Source organism: Crassostrea angulata, chromosome 8, assembly GCF_025612915.1.
Source record: "Crassostrea angulata isolate pt1a10 chromosome 8, ASM2561291v2, whole genome shotgun sequence".
Classification (NCBI taxonomy): domain Eukaryota; kingdom Metazoa; phylum Mollusca; class Bivalvia; order Ostreida; family Ostreidae; genus Magallana; species Magallana angulata.
The window spans coordinates 39,425,369-39,444,207 of record NC_069118.1 but is presented as its reverse complement, the minus strand read 5'-3'; the positions used below and the strand labels follow the sequence as shown (position 1 = coordinate 39,444,207).

At 33.3% G+C, this 18,839-nt stretch overlaps 2 protein-coding genes across 3 annotated transcripts; one reads left to right on the top strand and one right to left on the bottom strand.

Annotated features, from left to right (window-relative positions):
* Nucleotides 1-318: 318 nt before the first annotated feature.
* LOC128161199 (uncharacterized) lies at nt 319-6,591 on the bottom strand. Its single transcript, XM_052824424.1, has 7 exons — nt 6,309-6,591; nt 4,389-4,642; nt 4,132-4,278; nt 3,576-3,796; nt 2,685-2,990; nt 1,860-2,186; nt 319-1,600 (listed from the first exon to the last, which is right to left on the bottom strand). Exons 1-7 carry the CDS (start codon nt 6,589-6,591, stop codon nt 1,312-1,314), a joined length of 1,827 nt encoding a protein of 608 aa, XP_052680384.1. The 3' UTR covers nt 319-1,311.
* LOC128161200 (battenin-like) lies at nt 6,567-18,648 on the top strand. 2 transcript variants are annotated; one of them, XM_052824426.1, is made up of 15 exons: nt 6,567-6,684; nt 7,886-7,931; nt 8,589-8,691; nt 9,149-9,211; nt 9,457-9,536; nt 10,091-10,176; nt 10,995-11,067; nt 11,262-11,405; nt 12,210-12,316; nt 14,511-14,560; nt 14,834-14,902; nt 15,430-15,485; nt 15,587-15,680; nt 17,257-17,397; nt 17,872-18,648. In XM_052824426.1, the coding sequence occupies exons 2-15, from the start codon at nt 7,894-7,896 to the stop codon at nt 17,998-18,000; spliced, it is 1,233 nt and encodes a 410-aa protein (XP_052680386.1). In that variant the 5' UTR covers nt 6,567-6,684; nt 7,886-7,893; the 3' UTR covers nt 18,001-18,648. The 2 variants fall into 2 exon arrangements, with proteins under 2 accessions (XP_052680386.1, XP_052680385.1); XM_052824425.1 differs by lacking the exon at nt 6,567-6,684 and adding an exon at nt 7,041-7,146.
* The last annotated feature ends 191 nt before the right edge of the window (nt 18,649-18,839 follow it).

Here is an 18,839-nt window from a genome sequence, read left to right as displayed (position 1 = left end):
GCTATTAAAAAAGATGAGCACTTTATCTAATTGTTTTACTATATACATGTACAAAACTGTAAAACCGTTTTCTTTCGTTTCGGTAATTAAAATCTTTGTGGTTTCTTGTTTTTGTTTGATTTATTTACATGTAGTTTGTCTTCTGCATCGTATATAGTATCTGTATGAAGGAACGTCAAACGATCTTGCACATACTATGTCATGTCGGAGTACTTAATCAATACCCGATAAGAAGATTGTTACAAAAGTTTGTTGGAATAAAGTTTTTAAAATATTAATTATATATGTTCTTTTTAATAATCTATGAACAATGGCTAGGTTATGCTATATCATACAAAAATACAAACAATACTGAGTAATATATTATTTGAAAAGAAGTTTAAGATCTACTATTCATTTATTTCAGAGATTTACGAGTAAGTTCTCATAACAAACTTCTGGGTTTTATTTGGTTTTTATTTTGCACCATAGGGAATTAAAACCCTCATTTGTACCTGTGCAAGATATATCTGTACGTACTACGACATCTAAAATAATACAAAGTTTGAGCAAATATTACAAACGATAAACAAGTATGGGCATTTGATATGATAAAATCTTAATTCTAAAAACATAACAGCTTTAACAAAAATCAAACTGTCTCAAAAGTAACAAGTAGAGAGGAAAGGGTCATCTCACAATTCAGAGTCTTACTTTGCAAGACGGATTCAATAACTGAAAAACTCGGGGATCCAACATCTTATGGTACATGTAATTTGAACTTGACCCATGCTGGAAGTCTAGACGTATAATAAAAAGATGTACTGTATCTCAAAGATTGTGCACGATTGGGCGGGGCCTGACTCCAGCTATAGCTCTTGCATCAAGCCATGCCTGTATTTCTCATAAAGTAGTAATCGGATTACCTCGCCCTTTTCCGACGCACACTACTTTGGGCGAGTTGATCCGATGGATAAAGTAGGAAAATTCAGTCTTATTTCCTAAAATAATGTAATGGCAAATAATAACCTTGTCTGATAAACTTCCTTATTCTTTCACGAATCCCATAAATAAAAATTAAATAAATGGCTGTATTAGGCAACGGCGATCACTTTTATCATTGAACTTTGTAATCCCCCCAGTTCCATGTGTAGAAATTATGCACCATGATCTCAATTAAGGTTGCTTCAGATTATAAACTGAATCTTTGAGCCTTCTAAAAATATACGATCTATTAACTAGACAATATTTTTAGCCTAAAAGTATACACATGTACATTCAGTGATTCACGGATTAATTCATATGGATAACTGATAATCAGTAATCTCCGCATCATTCTATATCCTGATAAACAGCAGCAATTCCTTCGACTGTCATCCGTTTCTCCAACTTTTCCACATCGTCTTGAAAAATCGCTGTCTCGGTGGACTGGAGCGCAAACAGGTTGTCTAGTTTGGATAAATCTGGTCTCGTACCGTCAAATTTGAATTGCAAAGGACAGAACCCTAAAGCACGCAGGGATTCAACCATATCACCTTGTTTATTCTGGGGCAGGAAAGAGACGAGAATGAGTTTAGCTGGATACACTTCATCGTGGTACTGTTTGTATAGCTCAGAAAATCTAAAAATATAAAATTAGATAATTTTCACACTTTCTATACACAGTTCATGTAAGAGAAAAACGTTAAGATCAAGTGCTTGAAAAGGGTTAAGCGTGAGGGGTTTTTTTGTATTATGTAATTTTTCCAGACAAAGTTTATAAATGGCACTTTTATTTATTAAAAAAATATATTTAGGCACGCATTATGTTTATTTGAAAACCCAAAATTTTGAAAATAAGCTTCCTCAATTCATTAAATAATATTCTATAAAGGACTTACTTAAGATTAGTCGAACTTTCACTTTCCGCTTCCTCTTCGTCTGTAACAATCACGAACGTCTTAACCACTTCCTTCCGGTCGTAAAACGGAAGCAGCGCAGCAGCCGGACAGGTCCCTCCTCCTGCTTTAACTTCCATGGCGAGTTTAATCACTTCCTGTACCGAAATCGGAACGTAGGGGGCGTCCATGCACTTGTCGTCGAAAAAAATGAGTTTAGCGGAAGTGACGACAGCCAGAATACCAGCAATGATGGAGCTGGTTCGTATCGCAATGTCCATAGATCCCGACTTGTCTCCTAGAATAACTACCGGAGACTCCACAGAAAATCTGTGAGAAAGAATTCAAGATAAAAAAAAAATAGGGATGTAGTTAAGATACTTGAAAATTTAAACTGAAATTGTTGACGATATATCGCAACTCTTTGGATTTGAAATTCGTGTTTTGGACGTTGTAATGTACTTGCGTTTGCTTTCTATTATGCGTTGTTAAAGCAAATTCATGATAAAAAAAAAATCACCAAAAATAAACAAATACAGTCATGCGTTTCCAATAATTTCAAAGCAAATTCATGATAAAAACAAGCGCGAATCCATATTTTTCTAGGGAGTGTCTGAAGGGGAATTTTGTTTGCAGGGGTGGGAGTCTAAAGTGTCATTGGTCACTTTATGAATTGGATTCAATAAGTTTCAATTTAGCGATTTAGGGGGTTTCCGAACTCACCTGACGTTTTAGATCCGCACATGAATACATGTACATGTACCTGCCCAAATGTTCATATCAACTCACAGATACAAAACGTAAGCAGAAAAAGGAACCGATAATTACCTAATTTTCTCTATCTGTTTTTGTGCAATGTTCTCAAGTCTTGCTGAAAACAATGCGACATCTGGGTCTGGAACACATTCCCACTCGCCCGGGCCCTCTGGCTTTGTGTCCCAATCCCATGTATTGTAAACCTCGCATATCTCTTTCTCGCGGTCCGCGATGTTTGTGGAGTGACCCGCCTGTAGGAGGTGGAAGAGGAGGACACGGTCCAGTAGTTTTCCGATGGCCAGTGTGACTGGGTCCCCTCTCTCCAGACGGGTCTCAATTTCTCGGTCTACTTCTGGGCACTTCAAATCCTCGTAATACCTTCATGGTAACAAATAAACAAACCTTATATAAAAATTTACTTCTAACTGTAAATGTTATACTAGCTGTTTACAAGAAAACATTGTTCCCTGTTTTATTTTCGCACTTTTCGCCATCATTTTCGCCGGGTGAATTTAAGACTGGGTTAATTTTACCGTCTGAAATAGTCTTTCTTAATTAAAACACAATTATGTTTGGGAGAATTTAAGACGGGGCAAAACCGATAGCAAGTGAAGAAGGGTGAAAATTACACGGGGCGAAAAAAAAACCCCTGTAAACAGTTATATTAAATATACAGAGCATATTGATAATTGTAGAAGTTTCTATCCAATAGCGAAAGAAAAACCCAATAATTTCATGAGCGAAAACTTTATTCTTGCAAATATAAATTAGTTACTTAAAAATTAAAAAAACCCAACAAATCACCAGATTAGTAGGTATTAAGTAATATCTAAAAATTTACTCATGATTTATTCTTCTATTAAGAAGTCAGTTGCTAGATAACATCAATTAGACAGGGTATCCTTCAAGACAGTGCAATAATTACAATATAGCATATGCATTTATGAATAAATAAATTCTCACCACAAAATAGTATCCAGTTGTCCTTCCCTTTGCGCAATTTTTCCTTTTATTTCATCTGTGATGTGACCTATCAGTGGCTTTACTTTAGTGTAAGGAACATCGTGGTCCCGGAGAAGTTCGTTTACGTTGCTTTCGGTGATGCTCCGAAACTTGTGTACCAGACTGTCTTCCGGTGGAGATTCACCGAAACAGAACGGCAGAAACCAAGGAACGGAAAAATCCTGCAATAGGTTTCTTTAGAATTAAGTTTAGGCAACTATGTAATTAATCAAGGTTTTTTTTAAATATGATTTGTGTGCTATCCATTTACTCTAAATTAATAAAATATATACATGATATATATACTGCGATAAATATTACCAAAATTCGAATTCGCGAGCAATTTATAATTAGCGGATACAAAGCACACCTGCAAATAACTGAAAATACCGCTTTCAGCATAAACATGACGCTAATAGTAGTGAAATTGGGTTACAACATATTATTATTTTAACACCAACCACCATTTTCAAGTATAGAACGGTTTACAAAATTTTAATACGGTTTCTTCTCTTACCTTGACTGGATGAAAATGACAGACATCAGCTAATTTCTTCCATAAATCCACAGGAAAGAACAGCGCAAAAAATTCTAATTCCTGTTTAGTTAATGTGCGAGTCCAGCGCTTGACATGCTTACATACCGCTCCACTGGAGGATCCAATCTGTAAGAGGTTTTTTTTAATTGATTTTAAATTGTCATTAAATCTAAAAATTTCAGAGAGAGAGAGAGAGAGAGAGAGAGAGAGAGAGAGAGAGTTAATTAATGCTTTACCGTAGGTTTTATTGTCATTAGGTTGTCGATGTTTGATTTCAGTTTCCCCATCGTGTCTGCTTTGACCTTGTTCTTCTGAATCTGGAGTCTCTTGAGTTTCTTTTCGAACGCCCTCGCCGTCCTTCCGGAGTCCAGTAAGGTCACGGCCTTATAGACCTCCACCACCCCAAACATTTTCTTCCTCTTGAGAAGCAGGTCCGCTAACTCATGGTCACCCCGAGCCCACGCGGCCGCTAATGTCTTCACCTTTGTATCTTTAATTATAGAGTATATCCTTTAGTTTCATGAAGTACTTTAAACGCTATAGAAATATATTATGCATATGTGAAATCACGCCACAGTTTTGTTAATATTTATTTTTGGAGGGGGGGGGGTGAATTTCTTCGAGTAAATATAGTTTGATACAGGCACGTAGCATCAGGCCCCCACTGCCCCCCCCCCCCCCCACCACTTTTTCTCGCAGCAACAAATTTTTTAAAATTTACAGATAAAAAAGTGAATTAACATGGAGTTGCCCCCCCCCCCACACTTTTTTGAAGTATATTTCAATTTCAATTTCTTTATTAACCAATTAAGGGCCCTCAAGGGGCAACATGAAGACTGTTGACATACAACATCCAATGAACATAAAACATTCAATAAACATATACAAGAGGGAAAGAGCTGGATGATTTAAAGAACTATGACAGACATGAACAATTAAATAGTATATATGTATATATATATATGTATAATTATGTATGTTTCCATACATTCAATATAGTGTCTTCTATATATTTATGTTAAACACCATACATAAATATGTCAAGATACAAATGCACATACAAATTTGAAATAGTTTATCATATGATTGAAAAATAAAAACCAATATTTGAATAGGAAATACAAATTAAGGCAACGCCTTTTGTAAAAATTTACCAACAGAGTTTAATATATCTAATTCTTCACAGTTTAGAATCCAAAATAATTTTTGTTTATCTTCTAAACTAGTAAAATGTTTTGCTTTAGATGAAATTAAATCAAATAGTTCCTCTCTTTCTTTTGTAAATTTGCTGCATTGGATAAGAAAATGTTCTTTATCTTCAATTTTATTAAGTGTACAATTTTTGCATATTCTTTCTGTTCTAGGTGTGTTATTATATCTGCCCGATTCAATAAAAAGTCTATGCGCTGATATCCGCAGTCTACAGATTGGCTTTCTGTATTCAGGTCTTAATATAGTTAAATACTTTTCCAGTCTGAAGTTAGTTTTCAAAAATAAATAAGTAACAAGATTGCCATCTTTAAGTGTTTCATATAAAAAATAGATATGAAAATAACGAAATGAGGAGTCGAATTGAAGTTACACCCCCCCCCCCCCCCACACACACACACACACGGATAAGGAATTTCATGATTTGGTGAAAAAAAAATTTTTGGTAGGTAAGAGTTTTTTTTTTGGAAGTAAAGTTCATCGTACCCCCCCCCCCCCCCCCCCCCCATGGATTAGGATTTTGAAGATTTTGGGAAATTTTTTTTTTGCTTGTCAAGATTGTTTGGATGAGTCTGCCCCCCCCCCCCCCCCCCACTTTCAAAAACGATGCTACGTGCCTGTGATATTCTGTTGACAGTAAAAACACAAAACAAGAAAATGATGAGAATTGTCTTCCGCGATAAATTTGTCTTATGTCACAACTACGTGAAATTGTTTCCCAATTAGTCATTTTATTTATTTATTTATTTGTTTATTCATTTATTCATTCATCCATTCATTTATTTATTATTAAATGATAAATTTATTTATCTATACCTATTATATTCATTTTTATGTTTATTTATTTAAATCACGGTTGTACTCAACAGTTTTAGTTTTCTTTTTTACAATCCATTGCCGTTGAATATCATATAATTTTTAAAGCAAGTTGACATAAGTTCACTTACGCTGTGGTATGTCGACTTGCCATTCCTCCAGGGCGCGGATCGTGGCACAGTAACACAGTCGATCGTCAGTCTGTGCTTTCACATGAGAATCAAAAGAAATGTTTTTGGTAAAGAACCCGCTTGTATCTTCCCTGAAATTCGCTGATGTGCTCTCTGCAAGCTCTGTTTTCTTGTCGTCCGTCGATGGACCCTGATCACCGCCACGAACGAATCTCCTAGATCCGCCCCCTCTTCCACGCGACCCCCTCCCCCCTCTTCCTCGTCTCCAGTTTCGCCCTGGCATTGTTTTTGTTTTTCTTCTCTCTTTTCTATTCTCTTCTATTCTGCTTACTTTTTGTGGTACCAATGTCGCTTTCTGAATTGTTACAGTAAGCTGGTAAGTTATAGACAATGTAGTACGGACTTTGTTTCGATCGGTTGCGCAAGACCTAGAAATGATCTAGTATTTTCTTGAATGACATGATGAAACACGTTGAAACAATGTATTATTGCATTTCTAAATTTAGAATATGATTCACGCAGTTTTTTTTTGTAAAAGTATTCTTTATTCTTGTAAAACGATAGCATTCTTGTTGGTAACGATAGAAAATAAGAGTTATTTGATGTTCAATGTATCCAGTAATGTTCACTCTTTCGGCGTGGAGGTAGAAAAGTAATTATTTCGGAACACCTCGCGGAACTTCCTATGCCGAATAATGACAGTGAATGAGACAGTTATGAGTGAGCCTCACTGTGAGGTTGTCACTTGGAATTTTTTTTTAAAGTTTTGTGGCATTTATACTTATTGATGCGAATAATATATCGTTTTACTGTGTTTTATGCACCTGTTAGATTACAGGTATGATATTTTATTTGATATTTGAAACATCATTAAATAAATTACTGCGAAGAGATTGATCGCTCTTCATGCTGTAGGCTAAGTAGAGGACAGGGTACATGTACATATAGTGATCAGCTGGTGATATATACCATACTAGAGGCGAGTCCAACAAAGCGAGCGCTTTCGCTCGCTCGCCAAAAATTCGCTATACACGCAGCATAAATTTTGGCGAGCGATCACGAGCGCTTGCTCTTTTGAACTCACTTCTGCAATTCTGTACATGGTGGTCCAAAAAAAGTATTCAGTGGGTAACTACATGTATGTCTCAAACTGTCATTGTAGGCCAAAAGCACATGACTCAAAATATTTCTTATCTGAAGAGTTTAGAATCAAATAAAATTTTAAGCATGGTGTTATATTTCTTATAACCCTGTCAGGGGTGTAATATACATGTACAGGTCCAGCACATTGAATCTCCTGATTTAGTTACATGCAAACTGGTTAATAGATAAACTGTAATCGTTGTAATTTGTAATGGTAATTATTTTACTAATGGTATTGACTGTATTGTGTGATAATTTAAGTGTAGATAGATAAGATAGATACAGGTATATATATATATATATAGTTATCATTTTTCACAAAAATTAAACACTATATCATACATCATTGTTATACTCATATGAACAGCTAAAGGGTGAACTTTTATCCTTGGCTACTTAATATTTTTATTTTCAGTGTTTCTTATCTTTTTCAGTTTCTCAGATGATTTCTGAAAAATGGAGAAACCTTATTGGTTTCTGGTAAGTTTGCATATTAATCTTTCTCATGGTTTATTTGTTTATTGATAACAATTTTTTAAAGATCTTGATATATATACATTTACTTTTGATAATTAATTGTCATTCAAAATAAGATTTTCAAATTGCAATGTACTGTAAGTGTATTGTACCATAAGTGCATTTAAATGTACTTGCATCAGTACATGAATTGATAAATGAGTTTTCTTTTAAAATTGCAGTTTTTGTTCTTCCTTGTAAGTTATATGTAATAATATGTTTTCTTATTTATTTCTTTTTTTAAAATTATGCGAAAACAACTTTCTTTATGGTATTATTTTCCTGGGAATATGCCTCACAGCATTTCCTGTTGTTCTAGAACATTAAGAGGACTAATTCCAAGTTAGAGGAGGAATGTTACATTTGTAATTAGTAAACAGGTGTTTTTGTGTGTGATTATTTAATATTAGTCAGTAAATCGTGCAGGACTCTAAACGTTCAGTATAAAGCATGATTTTCTACCACCTGTTTCAAATTACATACTAGAACTAAATTAGAGAACATCATGTACCCGTAATAATGAAACCCAAGTGGCCAGGGCTTGCTCTGTACAACCTGCCTTTATGTACCATGTATGTAATAATTTTGGTGATTTGAATTTGGTTTATTTTTTTCATACAGGATTCTAGGGCTGTGCAATAACTTTGCCTATGTGATTATGTTGAGTGCGGCACATGACATCTTAAAAGACCAGGAACAGAAAGATCACGTAGGAAGTCACAATGTAATTAATATATATAATAACAGAAAATAATTAACTGAGAATTTTAATGATCAGTGAATGACTTTTGAAATGGTGACATTTGGTAGTGGACCTTTTAAAAATTGGACAGGACAAAAAATTGACAAAAAAAAACTTTAAAATTGTTTTTATAAATTTGAAAATTATCAAATAAATTCTATACAATGAATTTTGATAATGGTACATGTACAACACGTATATATACATGGCCACCTCTATCCACACCCCCCTTCCATTCGACATTACCTGTACATTAATTTTATAATTATACTCATTACCTGTTTGTATTAAGTTCAACAACATTATCACATTATGATTGCTATAGATTTATTTTGTTTTTAGTCAAAACTATAGGGAAATCTGTTTGTTTGTGTAGAGTGTTGGAACAGTTTATTTATTTGTGATAATTAATATACTACTTATAACAACCATTTTGTAGACTACAACAACCCCAGCTCCTGTCAATGAGTCCTACCTGGAATGTAATGAAATTTCTACAGGGGTAAGATTTGTTTTATGCTGATTTCTGATTTTCCATTAATATTTAGATGAAAATAATTTGGCAACAAACTTTGTTTCAAATCCAGAAGATTTACATTTTTTTTTTCAAAAATAAATTATCATTGTTAAAACTTTTCGACGGTAAATGTACAGTTTTCAGCTGTGATTTTAAATCTATACATGCATTTAATTTATAAAATTATATTTCATATTATGTTTTTGTAACTTTTTTGTTTTTATTTGAAGGCGATATTATTGGCCGATATTTTACCCACACTAATTATAAAGCTGACAGCACCTTTCTTTATTCTGCACCTCAGCTACAAGTAAGTACAAAACAGCTCTACTGGTAGAACTGTAAGCGCCCTCTTGTGTACCTTACAAGCAAAATATTCTTTTGGATTACATACTATGGAATGCCATAGCTGCCTTATATGGCTATTTCATAAGAAGATGGTGCTTTATTTTATTATGCTGAGGTTATTTCATGTGAAGATAGTGCTTTATTATATGATGGTGGTGCTTTATTATATGAAGGTGGTGCTTTATTATATGAAGGTGGTGCCCTATTATATGAAGAAGGTGCTTTATTATATGAAGATGGTGCTTTATTATATAAAGATGGTGCTTTATTATTATATAAATGAAGCACCATCTTAATATAATAAAGCACCATCTTCACATGAAATAGCCACATAAGGCAGCTATGGCATTCCATAACATAATTAAGTACATTTTTTTAAAAAGTTGCATGAATTTCAATTTATTACCTGCATGAAAGTTTACTTCTGGATGTCCCAAAGATTAACTAAAACTTAAGTTGAATTGAATTAATCAAAATTTAATTTTCAAATGTTTTATTTTTCTGTTTTTCCTACAGAATACGCGTTTTGACCTGTGTGCTGTTTTCACTGGCAAGTTTTCTGGTAGTGTCTTATTCTACAGGAATATGGATGAGCATCATAGGTATGGTATGAGGGTTAATGATTATCAGTAAAGAGATATTAATATGTACATTATTTAGCATTATTTAGCATGTTTACCATAAGTGGTGATATACTGTGTAACAGTGAAACTCGTTTATAGCGAATTCCAAGGGACCATAGAACAAACTTCCTTATAGCCGTAATTCGTTACAAGTTTATAGCAAATTTGTAACAAATCTTATAGCAAATTTGTTATAAAATAATTAGCTAATAATACTTCAAACTATCGTAAATTATAAAAAATCAATATTTATTCATTGTAATTTACAAAAAATGTCAAAATTATGATAATACATGTATATGAGTTATATATTTTTTTTATGTGCATCCTAATGTTCATGTACCATCAATGGTAATGAAACATATTCGTTATATGAATGATAAATTACGTTAAAATTGTGCCAGCGGGAATCTGAAAAGTACTTCATTATAGCCCTAAATTTGTTATAGACTGCAATTTTGACATACTGCCAGTATATCCATTGTTTACGAGTTATCAGTGTTCGAGATATTGAAGTTCAACTGTTTTAATAAAACTGTGTTAAACTGAATCAGATTTGGTGTTAACCTTTCATGCAACCAAAGTCTTTATTTATTCAAAACATTCTATTGTTGATAAGTTAAATTGAAATATAATGTTATCTTAATCTTTTATCTAATATTTAGAAAACTATGAATTATCTAACTGAAGGATATTAAATAATGTACTTGGGTTTTTATTTAAATTAATATATTCATGTTTACTTTAGGGATATATAACTATTGAAGTTTGATAATGTATTAGATATCTGTTCACAGGAGTGGTTTGTGCCAGCATCAGTGGTGGTCTAGGGGAAACAACTTATTTTGCATTCTCTTCCTTTTTTGAAAAGTAGGTCAAAATTAAAAAAAAAACAAAATAACAAACAAGGTTATGAAGTATCTTTGAAAGAAGTTTCATTACACATGGTATATTTTTAATATTAAGCGAGAACAAGCTCCATTTCTGCATTGTTAAGCTTATGTTTTCTAAAATCAGTTTTTTAAAATAAAAGTTAAGTTTATTAATATTATTCCTTGTTTCAGGAATGTTATATCAGCGTACTCGTCAGGAACTGGGGGCGCTGGGATATTTGGTGCTCTATCGTATGCTGGTGTGACGTCGGCCGGTCTGTCGCCTAGAAAGACGTTACTTGTGATGACTATCATACCTGCCCTCATGTTTATCAGGTAATATATACACAAGTACAGGTTATGTACAACCTAATATATACACAGGTACAGGTAATGTATTTAACCTTATACTGTGGAATCATCATTGTTCGTGGGGGACCAATATCAGGCTTTCGTGGGTAACCCTTGCCCACAAATTGACATCACCCCAAACCTATACACAATTGTTTGTTGAATAATTATTAAAATTATCTCGATTTCACAACCAACGAAATTACGTCCCCATGAAACAGGAAAACTTTGGCTACCCTCAAACATTGACCCCCATAAATAAATATGATTCCACAGTATATTCAGAGGTACAGGTAATAGGTAATGTATAACCTAATATATACACAATGTCAGGTATATATGGTATAGCGTGTTGTGTCTGGCCAGAAATCCAATATTCTGATAACTTATTTTATTAAACTTCCTCCTTGCTATTGAACATCCTTGTGACAAGATAAAGACTTCATGTGGATCAAAGATATTGATTAAGTTCAAGGTAACATGGATTAAAGAAATTAGTCAGGGTTGGCTATTGTTTAATAGGACCATGATTGTTTACAGGTTGTTTAAAGGTGATATCAGTTGTCCGTGCGATTACAAGATAAAGGGAATAACTAGGTTTTATGCTTCCTGTTACTAATTTCAATGCCCCATATTTTGTACATACAAAATCTCATACTATTATTTTCTCTTTCTCTCTCTCTCTCTCTCTCTCTCTCTCTCTCTCTCTCTCTCAATAACCCTCGACAGAAATGAAATCTATTAATCTAATATCAATCAATACGAACAAGCCATTTAATTCTGTTTCAGCTTCTTTATTGTGATAAAGAAACCTAGACAGTTCTATCAAAAAGAATACATTGTCAAATACAGTGAGGACACCAGTAGTCTGCTGAAAGAATCAGAAGATGCAGATGGTAAGCGAATCCACCATCTTGATTTTAAGAAATCACATTCTTGAGATACATGTATATTGTAAAGTTAACCTGATCAAGATTTTTGTGTTATCACTGCTTGTGAATGTTAATTGTTGCTTACAATTGTTAACTTCTTTACGTAAAAAAAAATATGTAAATTGATTGCATGGTCATGTACTTGTTTGACGTTTGTTTGGATTCATCGCCTTGGTTTAGGTTTTGGCCATCTTCACTAGACAAGGGTTTTCAATCCACTGCTCTTTCTTCTTCACATTAGGGGAGAAGCAGATTCAAAACTCTTGCAAGCAAAGATTGTTTTAGTCGGCTGTTTGCAAAATTTAATATTAAATGATGAGTAAATAGCTGCTGTGAATACAGTCCACCGGCAAATCTGTATATACATATTGTAGACTGATACAGGATTCAGTTCATCGCTTCATCAAATAAAGAAGATAGAGTAACTCTATTACTAGTAAGATCAAATGTTATTGCAAGATTGATGGGTTGGCATAAAACATCGAAATAAAGACAAATACATACGGGAAATGTTAACATTTTGCTGATTATTGATTGATGTTACATGTGCATGTATTACATAAGGAATAAGGAATCATTCTTTGAGTATTATGAGGTGATAATTTTGGTCGGGGCGTGATCAATCCAATAAAGCCCGAAAGGCTTTATGATAAATTTGATCATGCCCCGACCGAAATTATCACCTCATAATATTCAAAGAATGATTCCTAATTACTTATATTTATATCATTTTAAACCATCGTACGGTTAAATATTTAAATATAATTAAGCAAACCCCGCTAGTTCCTCAGTTTGGCTTCATTTGAAGTTATGGGTTATTTACTTAGTACAAAATTGATACATATTATTATTACAGGCTAAAACAGTGGAAAATGTGAATAAATGTAGTTAGTTCAATTATTATACCCCCTGCAAACGAAGTTTGGGGGGGTATATAGGAATCACCTTGTCCGTCTGTCGGTTCGTCTGTCTGTCTGTCTGTGCAATCGTGTCCGGTCCATATCTTTCTTATGGAGAGGCATTGGAAGTTCTTACTTCACTCAAAGATTGCTTATGACCTAAGGATGTGTCATGACCTTGACCCAAGGTCATTCGGGCAAGGTCAAGGTCACTGGCAGAAAAAGTGCAAAATTCGTGTCCGGTCGATATCTTTCTTATGGAGAGTTATTGGAAGTTCTTACTTCACACAAAGATTGCTTATGACCTAAGGGTGTGTCATGACCTTGACCCAAGGTCAAGTGGGAAAGGTCAAGGTCACTGGTAGAAAAAGTGCAAAATTCGTGTCCAGTCCATATCTTTCTTATGGAGAATTCTTGAAATTTCTTACTTCACACAAAGATTGATTATGACCTAATAGTGTGTCATGACCTTGACCCAAGGTCATTTGGGCAAGGTCAAGGTCACTGGCAGAAAAAGTGCAAAATTCGTGTCCGGTCCATATCTTTCTTATGGTGAATTATTGGAAGTTCTTACTTCAAACAAAGATTGATTATGACCTAAGGATGTGTCATAACCTTGACCCAAGGTCAATCGGGCAAGGTCAAGGTCACTGGCAGAAAAAGTGCAAAATTTGTGTCTGGTCCATATATTTCTTATGGAGAACCATTGGAAGTTCCTAATTCACACAAAGATTGCTTATGACCCATGGGTGTGTCATGACCTTAATCCAAGGTCATTTGGGCAAGGTCAAGGTCGTTGGGAAAAATAGTATAAAATTCGTGTCCGGTCAATATCTTCCTTATGGAGAATTATTGGACGTTGTAACTTCACACAAATATTGCTTAGGACCTCCAGGTGTGTCATGACCTTGACCCAAGGTCAGGTTGGCAGGGTCAAGGTCACTGGCAGAAAAGGTGAAAAATTTGTGTCCAGTCATTATATTTCTTATGGAGAAGCATTAAATGTTCTTACTTCACACAAATATTGCTTATAACCAACAGTTTTAAAAAAATAGAGCAGTTGTTATTGAAGGAAAATGGACGGTGAAATAGATTCATCCAATAGTTTCTATAATTGGAAAAATACACGCATTATGATTTTTATCTTAGCGGGGGGTATCGATTGTGAGCTTGCTCACAGTACCTCTAGTTAAGAACAACTTTTGATCTGAAACCTTAGACGTGGACCCTCAATTTATACTGCTGTTTTTCTTTTTCAGATAAAATAAAAGGAAGATTAACATTGAAAGAAAAATTACTCCTTTTAAAAGTAAGTTATTTGAAATTATACAATGTCATGTACTTGCTATGTGTACAATAATTTAGCAAGAAATAGAATATGAGGTGACCTTATCAAATGGCCTTGAATACAAGTCATAGGGCAAACATCAAATATCCAGATGAAAAAAAGATGAATATAATTTGAAGAAATTTTAAAATCAGAATAATTTTAATTTATGACTGACTATTATGTACATGTATATAACGTGCGTGATTGTCTGTGTATTACTTACTATCATTCAAACAGCTGTTTTATTTATAGCCACTGATGAAATACATGATACCTCTGTGTTTAGTGTACATCGCTGAATACTTTATCAATCAAGGATTAGTAAGTACATTTAAATACTTTTTAAGCTTCTCCAAGCAGCTTTGAAACCAAAAAAAAAAAATTATTTCTTTTAAACCAGTATTTGGGGTTTTTTTTTGTTAATGATACATGTATATATGTATTATGACAAAATGCAATGCAAAAATGTTGTTTTAAAAGCACTTTAGAACTTCTCCACACTGGAAACCAAAAAAATTATTTCTCATAAACCAGGTTTTTAACTATAAATGTTTTATGACAAAATGCAAAGCAAAAATGTTGTTAAATAAATGCACTTAAAAAAAAAATACTTTTAAACTTCTCAATGCAGCTTTGAAACCAAAAAAGTTATTTCTCTTAAACCAGTATTCAATTTTTTTTAATTATAATTATATAATGTATTATGACAAAATGCAATCTTATGAAATTTTTTTGTTAAAAAGCACTTTAAGCCTCGATAAGGTTTTAAATGACGGATAACTCTGTGCCTTGTAAGTGTTTTGAACCATTTTGCTGTTCAATAAAATGATGGTAATTGAATTTTTCAGTATGAACTTCTGTATTTTAATCACATTTGGCTCTCGGAGAAAGAACAGTATAGATGGTAAGTGTTTTGATCATTTCCCAAAATTTGGAATTAAATCTTCATACAAGAAAAAGCAGTACCAGGTTAGTTTTATATATGACTGTTTCTTATGTTGATAGGTATCAAGTGGATTACCAGTTAGGCGTGTTCGTCTCCAGGTCATCTGTCAATGTGTTCAAAATCAACAAACTGTGGACTCTTCCAGTGTTACAGGTACACAGAGAGAGAGAGAGAGAGAGAGAGATAGGGTAGTTACAAAGAAAGAGAGAGAGGGTAGTTACAAATAGAGAGAGAGAGAGAGAGAGAGATTAGGGTAGAAATAGAAAGAGAGGTACATAAAGAAAGAGAAAAGAAGGGATAGAGCTCTAAAGAGGTGCACAAAGAGGATGTTTTCTGAATGAGAGAGAACAAAAGAATTGTGAGAAAGAACTAAAGGAATGTGAGCAAAGCACCAAAAAAAGAGAGGAAAAATAGGGGGTAGGAAGGAGACAATTTATGTGATAAAACTATGTCTGAGTTTGGCTTTTTTCTTTGAAGTCAATGAGTTAATTATTTCCATTTTAGGCTGCATGGTCTGATTTTTTTGCTATTACATTTATTGATAATAAAATTTCCTTACAAACCAATTATCTTAGAAAGTTATAGACTTTCGCCTATTTACACCAGCAGAGTCGGTCTATTCAACCCGCATGATATGCATTGATTGTAAACAAAACAAACTTCAGATATATTAGTGAACAAAATGTACACAGGTTTTTTTTCTTTTGATTTGCCAAAACATTTTGACCTTTACTTATAGCGATGTCAAAATCGTAATACAATCATACATGTAGCCGCCTAAACGTAGTACCTTTTGTTTCGTTCGTTTTTAAAACAAATTTTGTACATCATTTATATCATTGAAATATGGCTTAACTGACCAAGAAAACTACTGCAATGTCTTTTATTAATTATTATGTCTCCCCTTTCAAAGGGGAGACATATTGTTTTTGTCGACTTTCTTCTTCTTATTCTTCTTCTTCATCCAAATTTGTCCAGGCCGTAACTTAAATACCCTTTGACATTAAGACTTCAAACTTGGAACATAGGTAGATGGTATTAAGAATGCACGCCACCAAAAGTTTTGACCTTGACCTATTTTGTTCTTCAAGGTCAAGCTTTTCATAAAAAATATTGTCCGGACCATAACACAAGACTCCTTTAACATACAGACTTTTAACTTGTATCATGGATAGATGGTATATAACCTAGTTGAATGTTACCAAAATGTTTGACCTTGACCTAGAATTTTTATTTCAAGGTCAAATTAGAAAAAACTTCATTGTTCAACTCCTGAATATACTTTGACAGAGGACTTCAAATTTTAAACAAAGAACAATAATAATACACTTAGGTGTACTATTTATTTATATATGACCTTGACCATGTTTTACTCAAGGTCAAATTAAGAAAAAGATAGTATAATTTTGTCTGGGTCTGGGTAACATATAGCTGACATCATTCTTTTTTTAATTGTTAAATTTCCCCCATATTACAATCCTTGGGGAGAAGGGGAGACATGTGTTTTTTTGTAAAAAAAACAATACCCACTAGTTATACACATATTTAGCATAACCATTGTTTAAAAGCGGTCACAAAATTTGATATAAAATCAGACCAATCAGCTTTAAAAGGGATTACCTCAACTATCTAAAATACATGTACTTTGTCAAAGGCTAAAAAAACTGAGCTTACAAATTAAGAGATAACAAACCATTTAGACTTTTAAATTCAATTTGGTTTTTTGCAGTGTGTTAATGTTGCAATACTCACAGCCCAAGTCTTTCTGCGGTTCATCCCCAATATCTGGATCATCTTCGCCCTTGTCCTGTTTGAGGGACTTTTGGGGGGAGCCGCCTTTGTCAATACGTTCTACAAGATCTCAGAGGATGTGAGTACATGTATATAGTACTTCCAAATGCTGATCAACTTTGATATATGTAATTTTGATTAAAATTATATTGCGGATATAATTCTTTTATTTGTGGTACTTTAGTGTCAAGATGCAATTTCAGTGGATCAGATGTTTAGTGGTGCACATTGTTTAGAAGCATGTTCAAGAAAGAGACGACAAAATTTGATGTACATGTAATTGAAAGAGCAAAACCAATGTTTTTTAATAAAGAAAAATTAGGCATTATTTTTATCTTCATAATGTAATTTTCCAATTAAACATTCTTCATAGTTTAAATGAGACATAATTATGATTTCTTCTCTTTTCAAAGTAACACAAAGTTTGAGAATTATAAGGCATATAAATTATAAACAAACAGCATTGAAAGTGCCTCAGTAAAATTGAACCAGGGTTTTTATGTTTTGAAAGTTAATGATATGTTTTTATTTTGTTTTGGGGTTTCTATTACAGATTGAGGCAGAATTCAAGGAATTTAGCCTGTCAGCTGCTACCATTGCTGACTCCGTGGGAATTTCTATCGCCGGTGCGATCTCCATTCCAGCTCACAACCGTATATGTTCACTCAATCTGAAAATGTGAATGTCTCCTGTATTGTGTAAAAATGATGACTGTATGGACATTCTCCAACGCTTTGTTTGTTCTAACCATAATTAATTTCTATATACTTAAAAGACAACAAGTATTTTAATTTGATGGCATATAATTTTTTTCGAATGTCATGTTAGCTTGTCTGCCCTTCTCTTCTCCTTTCTATACCCTGAAAGGGATACTACATGCACTAATATATGCTGGAATTTTAAATAGTCTGTGATGAAATGTCAATATTTCTCTTAAACATAAAGGTTAAGTTGCTATGAATATTCAAAGGCTTGTGTGTGTGTTGCTAAGTTGCTAAAATGTATGAAATAATTTTGAATAATGATTACTTGTTAAATGGATATTTACTCTTGAAATATTTATGCAGCATATAAGCTCCAAATGCGAAATACATAATATTTGACTCTATATTAAGAAAGATAACTCTTTGCAGAATTAATGACTAATTTATAGAGAATGTTTTAACATTGATCTGTGCAATTATCTGTGTAACAACTTTTAAAAACTTTGTCTTAAATTGTCAGAATAAAACGTTTACTGTACATTCAAATGGATTATTAAATCCAACATGTTCATCAAATTTAGGTAGCAAGGTCCTGTATTTTTGAGAATAGAAAATGTAGTTATAAAATTATCATATATTGTTTGATATTCTCTTGTCCTGACTTAACAAACTCTGTTTTTATTCTTAGTTCAACACAAATTCCTTTTTTTTTTAAAAGGAATTAGTTTATTTTTTCTTTGTTGATATACAAAACATGTACATTTAATATATGTGTACATGTGAAAATGTGTACATGTGAAAATATTATGTGCAAAAG

Bases quoted from the DNA above. Each gene is read 5' to 3' on its own strand.
- LOC128161200 (XM_052824426.1), top strand. From the start codon at position 7,894: ATGATTTCTGAAAAATGGAGAAACCTTATTGGTTTCTG. The intron at 9,537-10,090 runs GTAAGTACAAAA...TTTTTCCTACAG, and splicing joins ATTCTGCACCTCAGCTACAA to AATACGCGTTTTGACCTGTG. The intron at 12,317-14,510 runs GTAAGCGAATCC...TTTCTTTTTCAG, and splicing joins AGAATCAGAAGATGCAGATG to ATAAAATAAAAGGAAGATTA.
- LOC128161199 (XM_052824424.1), bottom strand. From the start codon at position 6,591: ATGCCAGGGCGAAACTGGAGACGAGGAAGAGGGGGGAGGGGGTCGCGT. The intron at 4,279-4,388 runs GTAAAGCATTAA...AACCTCTTACAG, and splicing joins TAATGACAATAAAACCTACG to ATTGGATCCTCCAGTGGAGC. The intron at 2,187-2,684 runs GTAATTATCGGT...TCTTTCTCACAG, and splicing joins AAACAGATAGAGAAAATTAG to ATTTTCTGTGGAGTCTCCGG.